The sequence below is a fragment of the Physella acuta genome, unplaced genomic scaffold (genome assembly GCF_028476545.2).
Source record: "Physella acuta isolate Inbredline_101_S28 unplaced genomic scaffold, ASM2847654v3 ptg001271l, whole genome shotgun sequence".
Taxonomy (NCBI): domain Eukaryota; kingdom Metazoa; phylum Mollusca; class Gastropoda; family Physidae; genus Physella; species Physella acuta.
Window position 1 is genome coordinate 121,211 of NW_026732786.1, and position 14,173 is coordinate 135,383.

Consider the following 14,173-nt stretch of genomic DNA (forward strand, 5'->3'; position numbering starts at 1 on the left):
ATTTAAATATTGGTTCATTATTATTTTATTGTCATAGTGTGCATTTTTCAAACTTAAAAAAAATGAAAGTATAAAAAAAATAAAATTGGATGGGTGTCCGAGGCTTCTTTGAGTAGCCCATAGTTACCACATCGTATCAGGCTGTGTATGTGGTAGTCGTCATTGTGCCCGTCCCCTGCGAGCCCTGGGTGGGGTGCTATAGAGGTCCTCATACACATAGTGCTTCTTTCAGGTATATCTCACAGAGCACCGACTGCCCCCCCCCCCATTTAGACTGTATTAAATGTAAATATAATATACGAGCTGACCCGCGACGTAACATACGCACCCCCTACGCAAAAAAGCCTGAAAGAATCCCGGGAAGGCGTGAATGTTCATCCCTTAATCTTCTAAGTTAGTGAGTCAGACTACGGGCTCCTGGTCTAGAAACCCGGCTGGTTTCTGATCCCTACGACTACTATCGTTTTAAAGAGCGTCATAAAACTAGTGTTGGCGTCATAAAACTAGTGTTGGCGTCATAGTTAGTGTCATAAAACGAGTGTTAGTGTCATGGTGTAACCCGAGGTGCACAAGGTCATACAACCGCGGAAGCGACCGAAGACGCCAATTGTTCGCTCTAGTCATCGATTTTAGTAGCCCTCCGTGACCCTAGTGTATGGCGCTGTTTAAAAGGAATATAGGTGCCATAGTGCTCATGAGGAAAGCCGTGGCGCCCCGGGTCACACGACAGCCGAGACGCCGGCGGATGCGCCTGATGCAGTTTGACCATTAAATCATGTAGTAACCCTGACCCTATGTGCAGGGCGCCCAATCAAGGGATCCGCTGGGGAACTCTGGGCGCTAAACCACACCTCACTGCCGTGGCTACACCAACTGGAATTAATTTTTTTTAATCCTCAACCACTTCTCAGTAATTTTTTTTTTTTTTTTTTTTTTTTTTTTTTTGCAATGGGAAGTAATGTGTTTTAATGCTTAAAGGACAGTACGAAAGAAAAAAAATTATATAGAAAATACATACTTTAACGCCTTCCTTTACTCCCTCATCGCAAATTTAAAATGCAAATCCTTCCGCCAAAGTCCCCTACCCAACAGAGAAATTGTCTTGCGGCACATATCATATAGATTATAGACCAACATTTAATTTAGTGTTGGTTATGAATAGTTATTATAGAATTATTTTTATGGACAAAGGGAAACAACCAAGTTAATATTTTTGGCAAAATAGTTTTGTCTTAGTTATCCTTTAAAGTTTTTGTGGCCCCGAAATCATAAAACACAGACAAACACACAGACCAACAGGCAGGCATAATTTCATGTGCAAAGATTGAACTAATATGAACGTATGTTTTTCTTTAATTCATCACATTTAAAGGCAATCAATGATTTCCGTGAACTTAAAATTTCCACTCCGGCACATAGGCTGTAAAGACGGGGAGACTACTCCGACCCTTTAGCGGTGCTGCCTAGAACACACAGTTGAAGCCCATCAGCTCCGGAAGCGCATGCACGTAATTCACGGGATCAGCTTCGATCGCGGCAATGACTTGCAGGCACAGGTTCGTGTCCATGTTGTAGAAGGCCTCGGTGCACATCTGGAACAGTTCTAGGGCGGACTGAGAGGACGTGGGGTCCGGTCTCGACCAGTTCCGGAGGAAAGGCGGCGACATGATGATGAAGGAGCACATCTCGATGGCCTCTTTCCTGGCGGCCCCGTCGATTAGGTTGGCTGCCACGTTGATCAGATCTATACAAGCAGGGGCGGCTCCAGGGCTGAGATGGGGTGGGGGGTGGGAGGGGGAGGGGGAGGAGAAAACCAACAGAATCAAGTATCAGAAACCTGAGTCATATATATATATATATATATATATATATATATATATATATATATATATATATATATATATATATATATATATATATATATATCGTAAAATCAGAACATCCACAAACCATAAGCAAATTAAGAAATATTATATAGTGTGGTTTATTATTTTGTTTAAGCCTACATTATGAGGTTACTTGAGATAAATCTAAATAAACAGGCGTTACAACAAAAGTATACTATAAAAGTGGCGAAGCATGCATTTGACTTTATATTTGACTTTATTATATATATATATATATATATATATATATATATATATATATATATATATATATATATATATATATATATATATATATATATATATATATATATAACGATTTAATGACTTGAAGTTGTTAATATTATAACTATCAAACTTTTTAAGTTGTAAACACACAGCGACATGAGCCTACTCTTGCCAACTGCTGTAACTGGGGGGGGGGGGGGGGGTAGGGGTGGACTAAATTTTACGGTGGCTTCTCCCGAAGAGATGCCTGGAAGAAACTCTGACTTAATGTAAGACAGCTTTCATTTTTACGAGTTTATAGAGGGGGGGGGGGGGTTATATCCACAACATCTCTTGCCTTCAGCGAGTTAAAATTATAGTATACTCTGCAGGACAAAGTTCAGCACCAAAAAAAAGGATATTATAATACATTTAGCTAAACGAAATTCAGCAAAACAAATTATATCGTAAAAAGCACTTACAAGTCCTGGTCTGCCGCCCCTTGCAAGGACCTCACGATCATGGCTTCCTCTGGCGCCAAATTCAATTCGTTGGCCACCTGGCCGAGGGTGGGGCCATTCCCAAATGGCGGAAGTGCTATCACAGTGTCCAGCGACAGCCATTGGGGGGCTATAAATAGAATTGACCTGTTTATTGTCGTGACAATAGTTTGGTCAATCATCGAGAAATTCTTTGGGTCTTGTCCAGATAAGCCCCGCAGTTAATGCAAAAAGTGCACGCGCGAAAAGTTAAGCCCCGCCACTTTTTGCCAATTTAATGCACGGGTTAGTGTTAGGGTTGGGGTTAGTGTTAGGGTTAAAGATACAAAAATACAGACATTTTTAAATGACATGTCGCAATTTCACCCTCTTCAATAAAATCTAAAAGAACAAGTTTCATAACCTCTTTTAATAATCGTTTTTTGGTGGCGGGTGTAAACTTTTTGGCGCGGCTTATCTTGACAAGACCCAATCCTTTTTAACAACAACTACAACTTTTTTTTTTCTTTTTACTGCGTTTATATATATTTTTTAAAACGATCACAGCTTCTAACGTTCTTCTTTTAAACTCTGTTCTTGTCCCCCCCTACCAATATCCCCCACCCACATCAATGCTGCGTACCAGCAGAGGGGTTAGGGTGCCTCAAGACTCCCTTTCCCCCCCCCCCCCACCACAGATTCCTAAAAATTAAGCTCTGTTTCCCCCCCCCCCCCCCCCCGACCACCCCAAAAAAAAATTTAGCACATGACCTTACATGACCTACTTCGCGAACACATCAAGCCTACACAGTCGCCCCCGCAACTCACGACACTATTTCCAACACACATACACATTCCCTTACACACCAAACCACGTCACCACACACAGCAAACAATGTTCTCGCCGTGGGATGTCATGTTGCCAATGGAAAGATAATGTTCTCACCGTGGGATGTCATGATGCCAATAGAAAGATAATGTTCTCACCGTGGGATGTCATGATGCCAATAGAAAGATAATGTTCTCACCGTGGGATGTCATGATGCCAATAGAAAGATAATGTTCTCACCGTGGGATTGCATGATGCCACTAGAAAGATAATGTTCTCACCGTGGGATGTCATGATGCCACTAGAAAGATAATGTTCTCACCGTGGGATGTCATGATGCCAATAGAAAGATAATGTTCTCACCGTGGGATTGCATGATGCCAATAGAAAGATAATGTTCTCACCGTGGGATTGCATGATGCCACTAGAAAGATAATGTTCTCACCGTGGGATGTCATGATGCCAATAGAAAGATAATGTTCTCACCGTGGGATTGCATGATGCCACTAGAAAGATAATGTTCTCACCGTGGGATGTCATGATGCCAATAGAAAGATAATGTTCTCACCGTGGGATTGCATGATGCCACTAGAAAGATAATGTTCTCACCGTGGGATGTCATGATGCCAATAGAAAGATAATGTTCTCACCGTGGGATTGCATGATGCCAATAGAAAGATAATGTTCTCACCGTGGGATGTCATGATGCCAATAGAAAGATAATGTTCTCACCGTGGGATTGCATGATGCCACTAGAAAGATAATGTTCTCACCGTGGGATGTCATGATGCCAATAGAAAGATAATGTTCTCACCGTGGGATTGCATGATGCCAATAGAAAGATAATGTTCTCACCGTGGGATTGCATGTTGCCAATAGAAAGATAATGTTCTCACCGTGGGATTGCATGATGCCAATAGAAAGATAATGTTCTCACCGTGGGATTGCATGATGCCAATAGAAAGATAATGTTCTCACCGTGGGATTGCATGATGCCACTAGAAAGATAATGTTCTCACCGTGGGATGTCATGATGCCAATAGAAAGATAATGTTCTCACCGTGGGATGTCATGATGCCAATAGAAAGATAATGTTCTCACCGTGGGATGTCATGATGCCAATAGAAAGATAATGTTCTCACTGTGGGATTGCATGATGCCAATAGAAAGATAATGTTCTCACCGTGGGATGTCATGATGCCAATAGAAAGATAATGTTCTCACCGTGGGATTGCATGATGCCAATAGAAAGATAATGTTCTCACCGTGGGATGTCATGATGCCAATAGAAAGATAATGTTCTCACTGTGGGATTGCATGATGCCAATAGAAAGATAATGTTCTCACCGTGGGATGTCATGATGCCAATAGAAAGATAATGTTCTCACCGTGGGATGTCATGATGCCAATAGAAAGATAATGTTCTCACCGTGGGATGTCATGATGCCAATAGAAAGATAATGTTCTCACCGTGGGATGTCATGATGCCAATAGAAAGATAATGTTCTCACCGTGGGATGTCATGATGCCAATAGAAAGATAATGTTCTCACCGTGGGATGTCATGATGCCAATAGAAAGTCCCGGTACCTGGGTCTGGTCTTTGCCTTCGTGGATGTCCGCCGGTCTATAAAGTCACGTTAACACATTATTAGCAGGTTTACAGTATGTGATGAAGTGTAAGAATAAGGCGTAGGTGCTAGCATCGGTGGCACAAATACACATAGGCACACACACGCACACTAACACATAGACATACATGCACACACACACATGCACACATAGACATTCATACACGCACACACACATATACACACGCACACGCGCATTCGTACACACACACACACACACGCACACTACAGTTTCTTTTTTTTCACACACATTTTTCCGGGAATACACTTTAAACTTTCGGAGGCGGACTTAGAATTTCTGTGGGAGAGGAGGGGGTGGGGGGGGGGGGTGTGAAATAGAGCACAAATTAAAGTATATGTTTTCAAAATAATTTTTTTTAAAAGTTCGTCCGGGGAGGGGGGGGGGGCGTAGGAAGTACTCAAGGAAAGAGGAAGATGCATGAAGAAAAAAATCTCTATTACAAAATTTAATGCACTCACGCACATAAAAACCATGTTTAGCTTAGAATGGAAGTGAGCAAAAGAACAAGAAGCAGACGAATCGCCTACCGGAAGCGCAGCCTAAATCCACAGCGCATGACGTTTAGCTTGACCCTGTTGTTGTTGTCGTCGTACCAAAGTTTCAAATCCTGCCCGAAGGCGTCCACGAGGGGTGGGGACCCCCAGGGGGCGTTCTCGTCACTCGTGGCTTTTCCCCAACTGACGAACTAATGTGCGGTCACACAAAAAATGGGGAATTTTTATAAAACCACACAACTTGCGGAAATATGGTACATTGAATCTAAGATGTGAAGTGACATCAAAAGTAACATAAAAAGTGACATAACACTTTCTAAAACCCATCTCAATCTTTGTCACTCTGTTCCCCCTACAGCTCCATAAGTGTGGCATCATTTACGTATGACCTTTAAGCCCCTGACAGCTAAACCACTTAGTTTAAAGATTAGGGTGATGACCTTCAGGATTAGGATTAGCCTTGAAGTAGATATATCATAATCTATTCAAAATTGAGTTCTTTTATAAAAGATGGTCTATGTAGTAATTTTAGTTTAAAAATTTCTTTTTGCCTTGATTCAAATACTTTTATATTACTTTACGTGTGAGATTTTGAGGAGTTTACGTAATGTATTTACAAAATAAACCGGGAGTGATCTCCCCTAAACTTTCTCGAATATTCTTATATAAAACTAGGCATGCTGCCCAGCTTCGCTTAGGCTTTCGAAAACATTGAGAATTTGAATGCTTAATTAATTCGCCCGAAGGTCGGTCTACGACCTCAAGAGTTATGAAGAGGTTCCTCCGTGGACATTTTTTTTCGATTTATAGCTCATATAAGGTACCGGTCAGTCGAGGTCAGTTTTGACCCCCACATCGTAGACTTTTCGGCCAACCGGCCCCCGTGTTCTGTCGCACCAAGGCAAGATCATGCCAAATTTGAAGCGCCTGCGGCGCCGGGAAGTGCCCTATCGGACACCCGACAATCTAGATCTAGATCTAGATTCCTAAAAGAATTTTTTTTTTAAGTTTAGCCCGAGCATAATAAAAAAGAATACATTAACCAAGTTGACTTGCTGTGTCTCGAACCCGCACCACCTGCGTGGTTTAATGTACACTAACATCTCCGCTATTTAGGCACCTTATAAAATACGGAGAATGAAACACGTATTTTAAAATCTTAACTTACGCGAATATGCCTATTCTTTCAAATTAATTTTTTATCCCAAATTAGCCAGTTCCAAACAAAGATTTTGTATAAAATAAATAAGTCTTGAAATAGTTTAGTCCTAATATAGAAATTTATTTTTGGAATTGATTTTAGAGAAGCTAGAGTCTAAATCTAGATCTTAGCGTCTACGTCTAGATCTAGTTATTGCGTAGATTTAGATTTAGATTTAGTCTAGATCTAGAATCTCTAGATCTAGAATCCAAATACATAAAATAAATTTTATGAGTTTAGGCCGGAAAAATTGTATTGTATACATTTCATAGTGTACGTAGATCTAAATCAAATTTGAATGAAATAGTTCATTTCTTTTCATTCTTAACACGGCAGATGACGTCATTAGTTAATGTATAAGCAATAGTGACGTCACAGTTTTATGCGTTCTTTTTCACATATATTAATGCTTTTCCGGTTGCATAAATAATACTGTTTCTCTACATTCGAATACGCCTTTAATTTTTATTTTTCTTCTTTAAGTAAAATTGTGGTTATACATTTAAAACATCTAACATATTATTTTCAACAAAAGTCCGTAAAAAGTTCTCCATATACCGCTGCCGATTCTGACGTGATGTCCGGCGAAAATTTTTTGCGGACAGAGAAAGAGAGAGAGAGAGAGAGAAGAGCGCACATGGCCTTTTATAAATTAGGATAACAGGGGATGGGAACTCGGGCTATAGACATGATTTTTAATCCATTTTAAATACTTAAAGTTTTAAAAATAGAATAAAATCTCGTAGACAAATTAATTGCACACCAAGTGAACGCAAATAAAAAAAGCGCATAATAGTGCGCAATATTATTAGTACTTTTAAAATTTACATTAGTTTTTTGAGAAATCGGAAGTAGCGTAAATTACTACTTCCAGTCAACGGAAATTACTCAAAATGTAACAGAAGGTAGAGAATTAGATCTTTTACTTACATGTGAAATTTCATTTATCTATCTGAAATAGTACTCAAGTTATAGGCTTTAAAAAAATTCAAAGTAGGAAAAGTACCACTTCCGGTTATCGGAAATCGCTCAAAAGTTGATACGGATCTACGATTTTGATACAATACTTATATATGAAATTTCATCAACCTAGCTATAACGGTACTCAAGTTATCGTGTTTACACACGGACAGACACACACACGGACAGACACACACACACACAGACATACGGACAAGATTGCAAAATTATGTTTTTCCGTATCAGTGAGGTGTAAAACGTCGAGATTTGTAAAAATCTCGATTTTTTTTTTTTGCACGATTACAATACTTTCTCTATACTACGTATATACGAGAAAGTAAAAACACACAATTTAGTCTTAGTTTATTTATAGTAACCTGATGATTTCCGTAGGACGATTCGCCGACTACTCGAAACGAGGCTCCGACTGTCTCCGATGTTACGTCGGAAGTGACTTCGATAACGGCGTCAAAGCCCTGGATGAAAAACTTACCCCTCACTTTAAAGCTGAAGCTGAAGACCTTAGAAAAAAATAGTAGAAGTTGTTGGTAAAGATAGCAATAGAAAAGTACATCACGAGTATAAAAGTGTGTCTATATCGTACTTGGGTGACAATTACAACTGAATATACTGTTTTGTAGAGCGTTTTGTCGATTTATTTTGCTAAGCACATTTATTGGTTATTAGTATGTTTTGCAGCGGTTTTAGTAGATTCGAGGCCAATTTTAGCTGAATAGCCAATTCGCCCCCCCCCCCCGCTAAACTATACAAATCGCCCCCGTTAAAAATAGCTGAGCTGAAGAAACTTCACGCGAAATAGTCAGCGGCAATAATGTTTCCCTGTCATTCAGGCATTCGATAAAAAGAACCCTCCTTAACTAACCAGCCACTAAACGGTAATGCTTAATTTAAAATCTTACACTACTAAGGTGTTGTAAGGTTTTCTGAAGAGGATGTTGTAAGTAAAACTACCTAGGGACAGATGAAGTAGAGTTCACCTGTTTTGTGGCTCCGGTATAAGATGGGTAGTGTGCTCAACACTATTCCCAGCCACATTTACTTACATTAGTCGGATCATCAGAACTCATGGCCGTCCTACGAACTCTAGTCCGAACGGATCCGAACTCGAGAATTTGGGGTTAGCAGTCGACCCCTATAGAGCATGTTGTACCTCACCTGTAATGTGCATATTGTACCTCACCTGTAATGTGCATGCTGTATCTCACCTGTAGTGTGCATGTTGTACCTCACCTGTAATGTGCATATTGTACCTCACCTGTAATGTGCATGTTGTACCTCACCTGTAATGTGCATGTTGTACCTCACCTGTAATGTGCATGTTGTACCTCACCTAAAATGTGCATGCTACACCTCACCTGTAATGTACATGTTGTACCTCACCTGTAATGTGCATGTTGTACCTCACCTGTAATGTGCATGTTGTACCTCACCTGTAATGTGCATGTTGTACCTCACCTGTAATGTGCATGTTGTACCTCACCTGTAATGTGCATGTTGTACCTCACCTGTAATGTGCATTTTGTACCTCACCTGTAATGTGCATGTTGTACCTCACCTGTAATGTGCATGTTGTACCTCACCTGTAATGTGCATGTTGTACCTCACCTGTAATGTGCATGTTGTACCTCACCTGTAATGTGCATGTTGTACCTCACCTGTAATGTGCATGCTGTACCTCACCTGTAATGTGCATGCTGTACCTCACCTGTAATGTGCATGTTGTACCTCACCTGTAATGTGCATGCTGTACCTCACCTGTAATGTGCATGCTGTACCTCACCTGTAATGTGCATGCTGTACCTCACCTGTAATGTGCATGCTGTACCTCACCTGTAATGTGCATGTTGTACCTCACCTGTAATGTGCATGTTGTACCTCACCTGTAATGTACATGTTGTACCTCACCTGTAATGTGCATGTACCTCACCTGTAATGTGCATGTTGTACCTCACCTGTAATGTGCATGTTGTACCTCACCTGTAATGTGCATGTTGTACCTCACCTGTAATGTGCATGTTGTACCTCACCTGTAATGTGCATGTTGTACCTCACCTGTAATGTGCATGTTGTACCTCACCTGTAATGTGCATGTTGTACCTCACCTGTAATGTGCATGATCCCGCACGTGTGGTGCCATCAACATCTTTAAATTCGGTGATTACGTGGGTCACCAAAAAACGACATGGCATCGGTACCTCAACCCTTTCACGTGCAAAACTGATAGCCATAGGGTCGTTCTTAATCTCGGCGAAAAACTCATCTGAAGAAAAACGAAAGCTGATGGCATATATATATATATATATATATATATATATATATATATATATATATATATATATATATATATATATATATATATATATATATATATATATATATATATATATATATATATATATATATATATATATATATATATATATATATATATATATAACCAAACTGCTACGAACTACAACAACAGCCAAACCACTACCAACACCAACAACAAGAAAACCAGCAAAATGAACGACAACCAAACACTACTAACAACAATAACCAAACAATAACCTACCAACAAAAACAATCAACAACAACAACCACACACCTACATACTGCTACCACCACCAGCAACCAGAAAACACAACAACCCGTATAAAACAACACAACCACAAAGAACTCACTGGGCATGTAGCAGGCGAAGTTGCCGTTTCCTTTGCCGGTGTTGCAGACACACCTGTCGTTGATGCAGGTGGCATCACCAGCCAGACAAATCCTACTCCCACCCTCACACACATCGCCGCCAGCTGGTGATTGGGGTGATGAAATGGTTGCAGTTTTTAATTTACCTGACTTTTATTGTTAACTACCTCAAGGTATATACTTTTTGTTTTATGTTTTTATGGGGTATCTTACATGGTTCAGAAAATCAGAACAAATAATAAAGATTATTATATTTTAAAATAAGTAACAATCTAAAAACGAGTGGTTTTGTGTTTTCTTTTAATGATTTAAGATGGGGTAGGTGGGGAGGGTGTACCCAGTAGCTGCCTACACAAAAGTTCTGCATACTCTGGCTAAAGTTTCTAGAGTTTTACACTTTATTCAGCTGGATTTTCTATTGAAAAGAACGCCAAAAAATCATTCAGCTCCCCAGTAAGATAAGGAAAGTATTTTAATTTTAACGTTTTTGCGATAATTATTTTATTTAAACCGAATTTTTTGTTAATGGAAATGCCTAAAACTTGCCGGTTTTGAATTTGCTTAAATGTAGAACGCTAAAGCAAAGTTATTCGATTTATAAATGTATGAATATACTCTTTTTACAAACAGCGTAAACTACTTGCCTCCGGAGCTTAGATGCATTTGGCCGCATTCTGAAAATCGCACGACAACTAGACAAACAATGAAAACACTAGTTTTAATCATTTTCAAAAGTTGGTCTGAAAGATCCGAAACAAATTATCTGAAATTCAATACAATTTTGGTTAGGTTGTCATCTCCGCACCAACTGATCAACTGTGTTTCTATTGGCTGGCAAACGATCAGGTACTCAATTTTGTTTGCGTGACGTATTTATTCAAAATATTTTCCTTGGACATTTATGTGATTATCAATTAATGTGTGCTTTAGTGAGTATTTTGTAAAAACTATGCATTCAAGGGCGTAGCATACCTAATGTAGAACTTAAAGAAAAATTATTGGCTTTAGGAAATTTTAAATCTCTAAACCAAAGCTTACCAAAGTTTTCTTTAGGAGTTATCTATACACAATCTCACACTTTTAAGAACTAATTTTACCTTTCCACCTCCCTATTGTCACATATGGTAACAAAAAAGTCAAATTCCCCTCCCTAAAATGATATTACTCCACATCCTACCAACCACCCCCTCAATACTGGATTTTAAAAACAAACAAATAGCAATTGCTTTCTAAAAATATTTACTGATTTCGGTCAACATTAGGTAATTTTTTTTTTAATTTTAGATTTCATAAAGGTATTTTAACTACGGAGAAAAAAAAAACCCGGCTACAATAGTTTCTAACACTTTTTACAACGTAAAGGTGTGCCGTTTGTTTATAGGTTAATGATAAATGATCTCAGGGCAAACGATTTTAGGACAAAATATCTCAGACAAAATATCCCCGACACAGAGTTTCTTCCAGGCATCTATTCGAGGGAGGGGGCTCCCCGAAAAACGTCTACCGCCCCCCCCCCCCCCCCGAACAAAATGGAATTTATATAGAAAATATATACTTTTACAAGTGTGAGACCCCCCCCCCCCCGCCGGAGAAAAAAGTCTGGAAGAAACACTGCCCAGACAGAATATCGCAAGGACAAAATTAATCATCCCATGGACAAGAGATGCAGGTCTATACTTAAAAAAAATATCAATCTATCATCCCGTAATCTGGGTTTAGGAAGGAAGTGTGTGTGTGGGGGGGGGGGGGGGGGGGGGGGGCGGGGGTATTGAGTACCATATCTCGGAGTTCTATTGCTTTAAGCAATTCTACAACGGACATCAGAGTCCATTCATATAAATAGTTTATAAAAACCAAATACTATAGATGTATTTTCATGTAGGCCTACATATTACAAGATAACGGGAAACAATAACCCTATAAACTTTTGGCTCCTCCCCCTCGGCTTCTCCCCTGGCTCAAGACCGTGGCTCCGCCTCCCAGTGTGATAACCGCTGATCTAAATTTCCAGTCAACATTCTGTCACTTACAAAAAGGACATTGATGCGCTTAACAGTTTCACAATGCATTGCTAGGCAGACGATGAATAAATAGACGTTGATTTAATTTTATTTTAAAATCTCTGGTCAGCCTAACTAAATGGTTCTATCGAATGTTAAACGTAGTGTATGTGTATGTGTATCTGCTGGTGTAGGTGTAGGTGTAGGTGTATGTAGGTGTAGGTGTGTACAGGTGTAGGTGTAGGCGTAGGTGTAGCAGTAGCAGTAGCAGTAGCGTAGCGAGGGAGGGGGAGGACATATGTCCCCGGGCGCCGACCTTAGGGGCGCCAAAATGGGTTGGAAAAATAAATTGAAAGGTCGAGGGGGTGCAAATCAAAAGTTTGAGGGGGGTGCAAATCGAAATCTTGAGGGGGGGGGGGGTGCAAATCGAAAAGTTTGTCCCCGGGCGCCGGGAAGGGTCGCTACGCCTCTGAGGTGTAGGCGTAGGTGTAGTTGTGTACAGATTTAGGTATCGGTGCAAGTGTAGATGTAGGTGTAGGTGTAGGTGCAGGTGCATGTGTAGGCGCAGGTGTAGGTGTAAGTTTAGGTTTAGGTGTAGGTGCAAGTGTAGGTGTAGGTGTGTACAGGTGTAGGTGTAGGTGTAGGTGTAGGTGTAGGTGTAGGTGTGTGTGTAGGTGTGGGTGTAGGTGCAGGTGTAAGTGTAGGTGTGGGTGTAGGTGTAGGTGCAGGTGCAGGTGTAGGTGCAGGTGTAGGTGTAGGTGTAGGTGCAAGTGTTGGTAACGGTGTGAGTGTGTTCGTAAGTCAGTCAGTGTGTAAGTAAGTGTGTAAGCGTATAGCCGTGTAGGTGCATCCCCCTTGTGTGTTCGTTTACACAAAATATCCCACATGAATAATTACTCACCAAACAAAATCTTGCTCTTGCCAACCCAGCAAGATAATTAAATCGACCGCAAATTAAAACAGAAACGATCAGATCGGTGATAAAATATCGACGAAAAAAACTAACAGCTCGGAGATTCTGGCCTATAAATGTACTGTACAGCAATCAAGTGGTCGAGGGGGGACCCAACTTTAAAGAGCCGACGTGTGAAGAGATACACAAAACGTTGACATGTTCGATACTTGGTTTACACTGAGCCAACTTTTAAGCTTGGAAACCTGAAGCCAAACAGGTTCGAGATAATTGGGAAAAAGAAGGGGCACTGTATAGCTAAGCGGATTTTCTACTGCTAGAATATATTGGATTCAGTGTTTAAGACATTTTCTTTCTGGGAGGAGCAGGGGGATTTCGAAATTTCCGAGGATGAGAGGGGGGGGGGGGGGCTTAAACGTTCTGGGGATTGGGGGGGGGGGCCGACAGACCACTCATCATCACATCATTTTTGCTCTAATTTCGTTGTGGAGCATAGGGCTTCTGTTAAAAAAATGTTACTCTCTGCTGTCTCCTGCCACCCTTTTCAGCTGTTCTTTATTTCTTCATATCCTTTCAGTCTCCTGAGCAGAGTTGTCGGCCTTAAAGGATGCACCTGACTTTCCCCACACAGCTTCATTAATCTCCTTCATTAATCTCCTACAGTGTTTATTTCAGGCATCTCTTCCAGTGTTTCTTCCAGACTTATTTCTCAGGGGGGGCACTTGAAATCTTCGGGGGGGGGGGGGGGGGGGGGGGCGGTAAACTTTCTTCGGGGGGGGGGGGGGCGGACACTGTTAAAAGTATATATTTTCTATATAAATTATATAAATTTCATTTCGTTCGGGGGGG

At 40.5% G+C, this 14,173-nt stretch overlaps 1 protein-coding gene across 1 annotated transcript; it reads right to left on the reverse strand.

Annotated features, from left to right (window-relative positions):
- Positions 1 to 1,337: 1,337 nt before the first annotated feature.
- On the reverse strand, positions 1,338 to 11,269 carry LOC131957841 (uncharacterized). The gene is made up of 8 exons (XM_059322646.1): positions 11,056 to 11,269; positions 10,393 to 10,515; positions 9,832 to 9,989; positions 8,086 to 8,229; positions 5,581 to 5,738; positions 4,954 to 5,027; positions 2,576 to 2,723; positions 1,338 to 1,770 (listed from the first exon to the last, which is right to left on the reverse strand). Exons 1-8 carry the CDS (start codon positions 11,135 to 11,137, stop codon positions 1,464 to 1,466), a joined length of 1,194 nt encoding a protein of 397 aa, XP_059178629.1. The 5' UTR covers positions 11,138 to 11,269; the 3' UTR covers positions 1,338 to 1,463.
- Positions 11,270 to 14,173: the final 2,904 nt, after the last annotated feature.

What these genes read in the sequence shown, in the direction of transcription:
- LOC131957841 (XM_059322646.1), bottom strand. Translation starts at nt 11,137, where the DNA reads ATGATTAAAACTAGTGTTTTCATTGTTTGTCTAGTTGTCGTGCGATTT. An exon ending in CTTCGCCTGCTACATGCCCA is followed by an intron (nt 9,990 to 10,392) that starts GTGAGTTCTTTG and finishes GTTTTTCTTCAG; the next exon opens with ATGAGTTTTTCGCCGAGATT. An exon ending in GGATTTAGGCTGCGCTTCCG is followed by an intron (nt 5,028 to 5,580) that starts GTAGGCGATTCG and finishes GTGACTTTATAG; the next exon opens with ACCGGCGGACATCCACGAAG.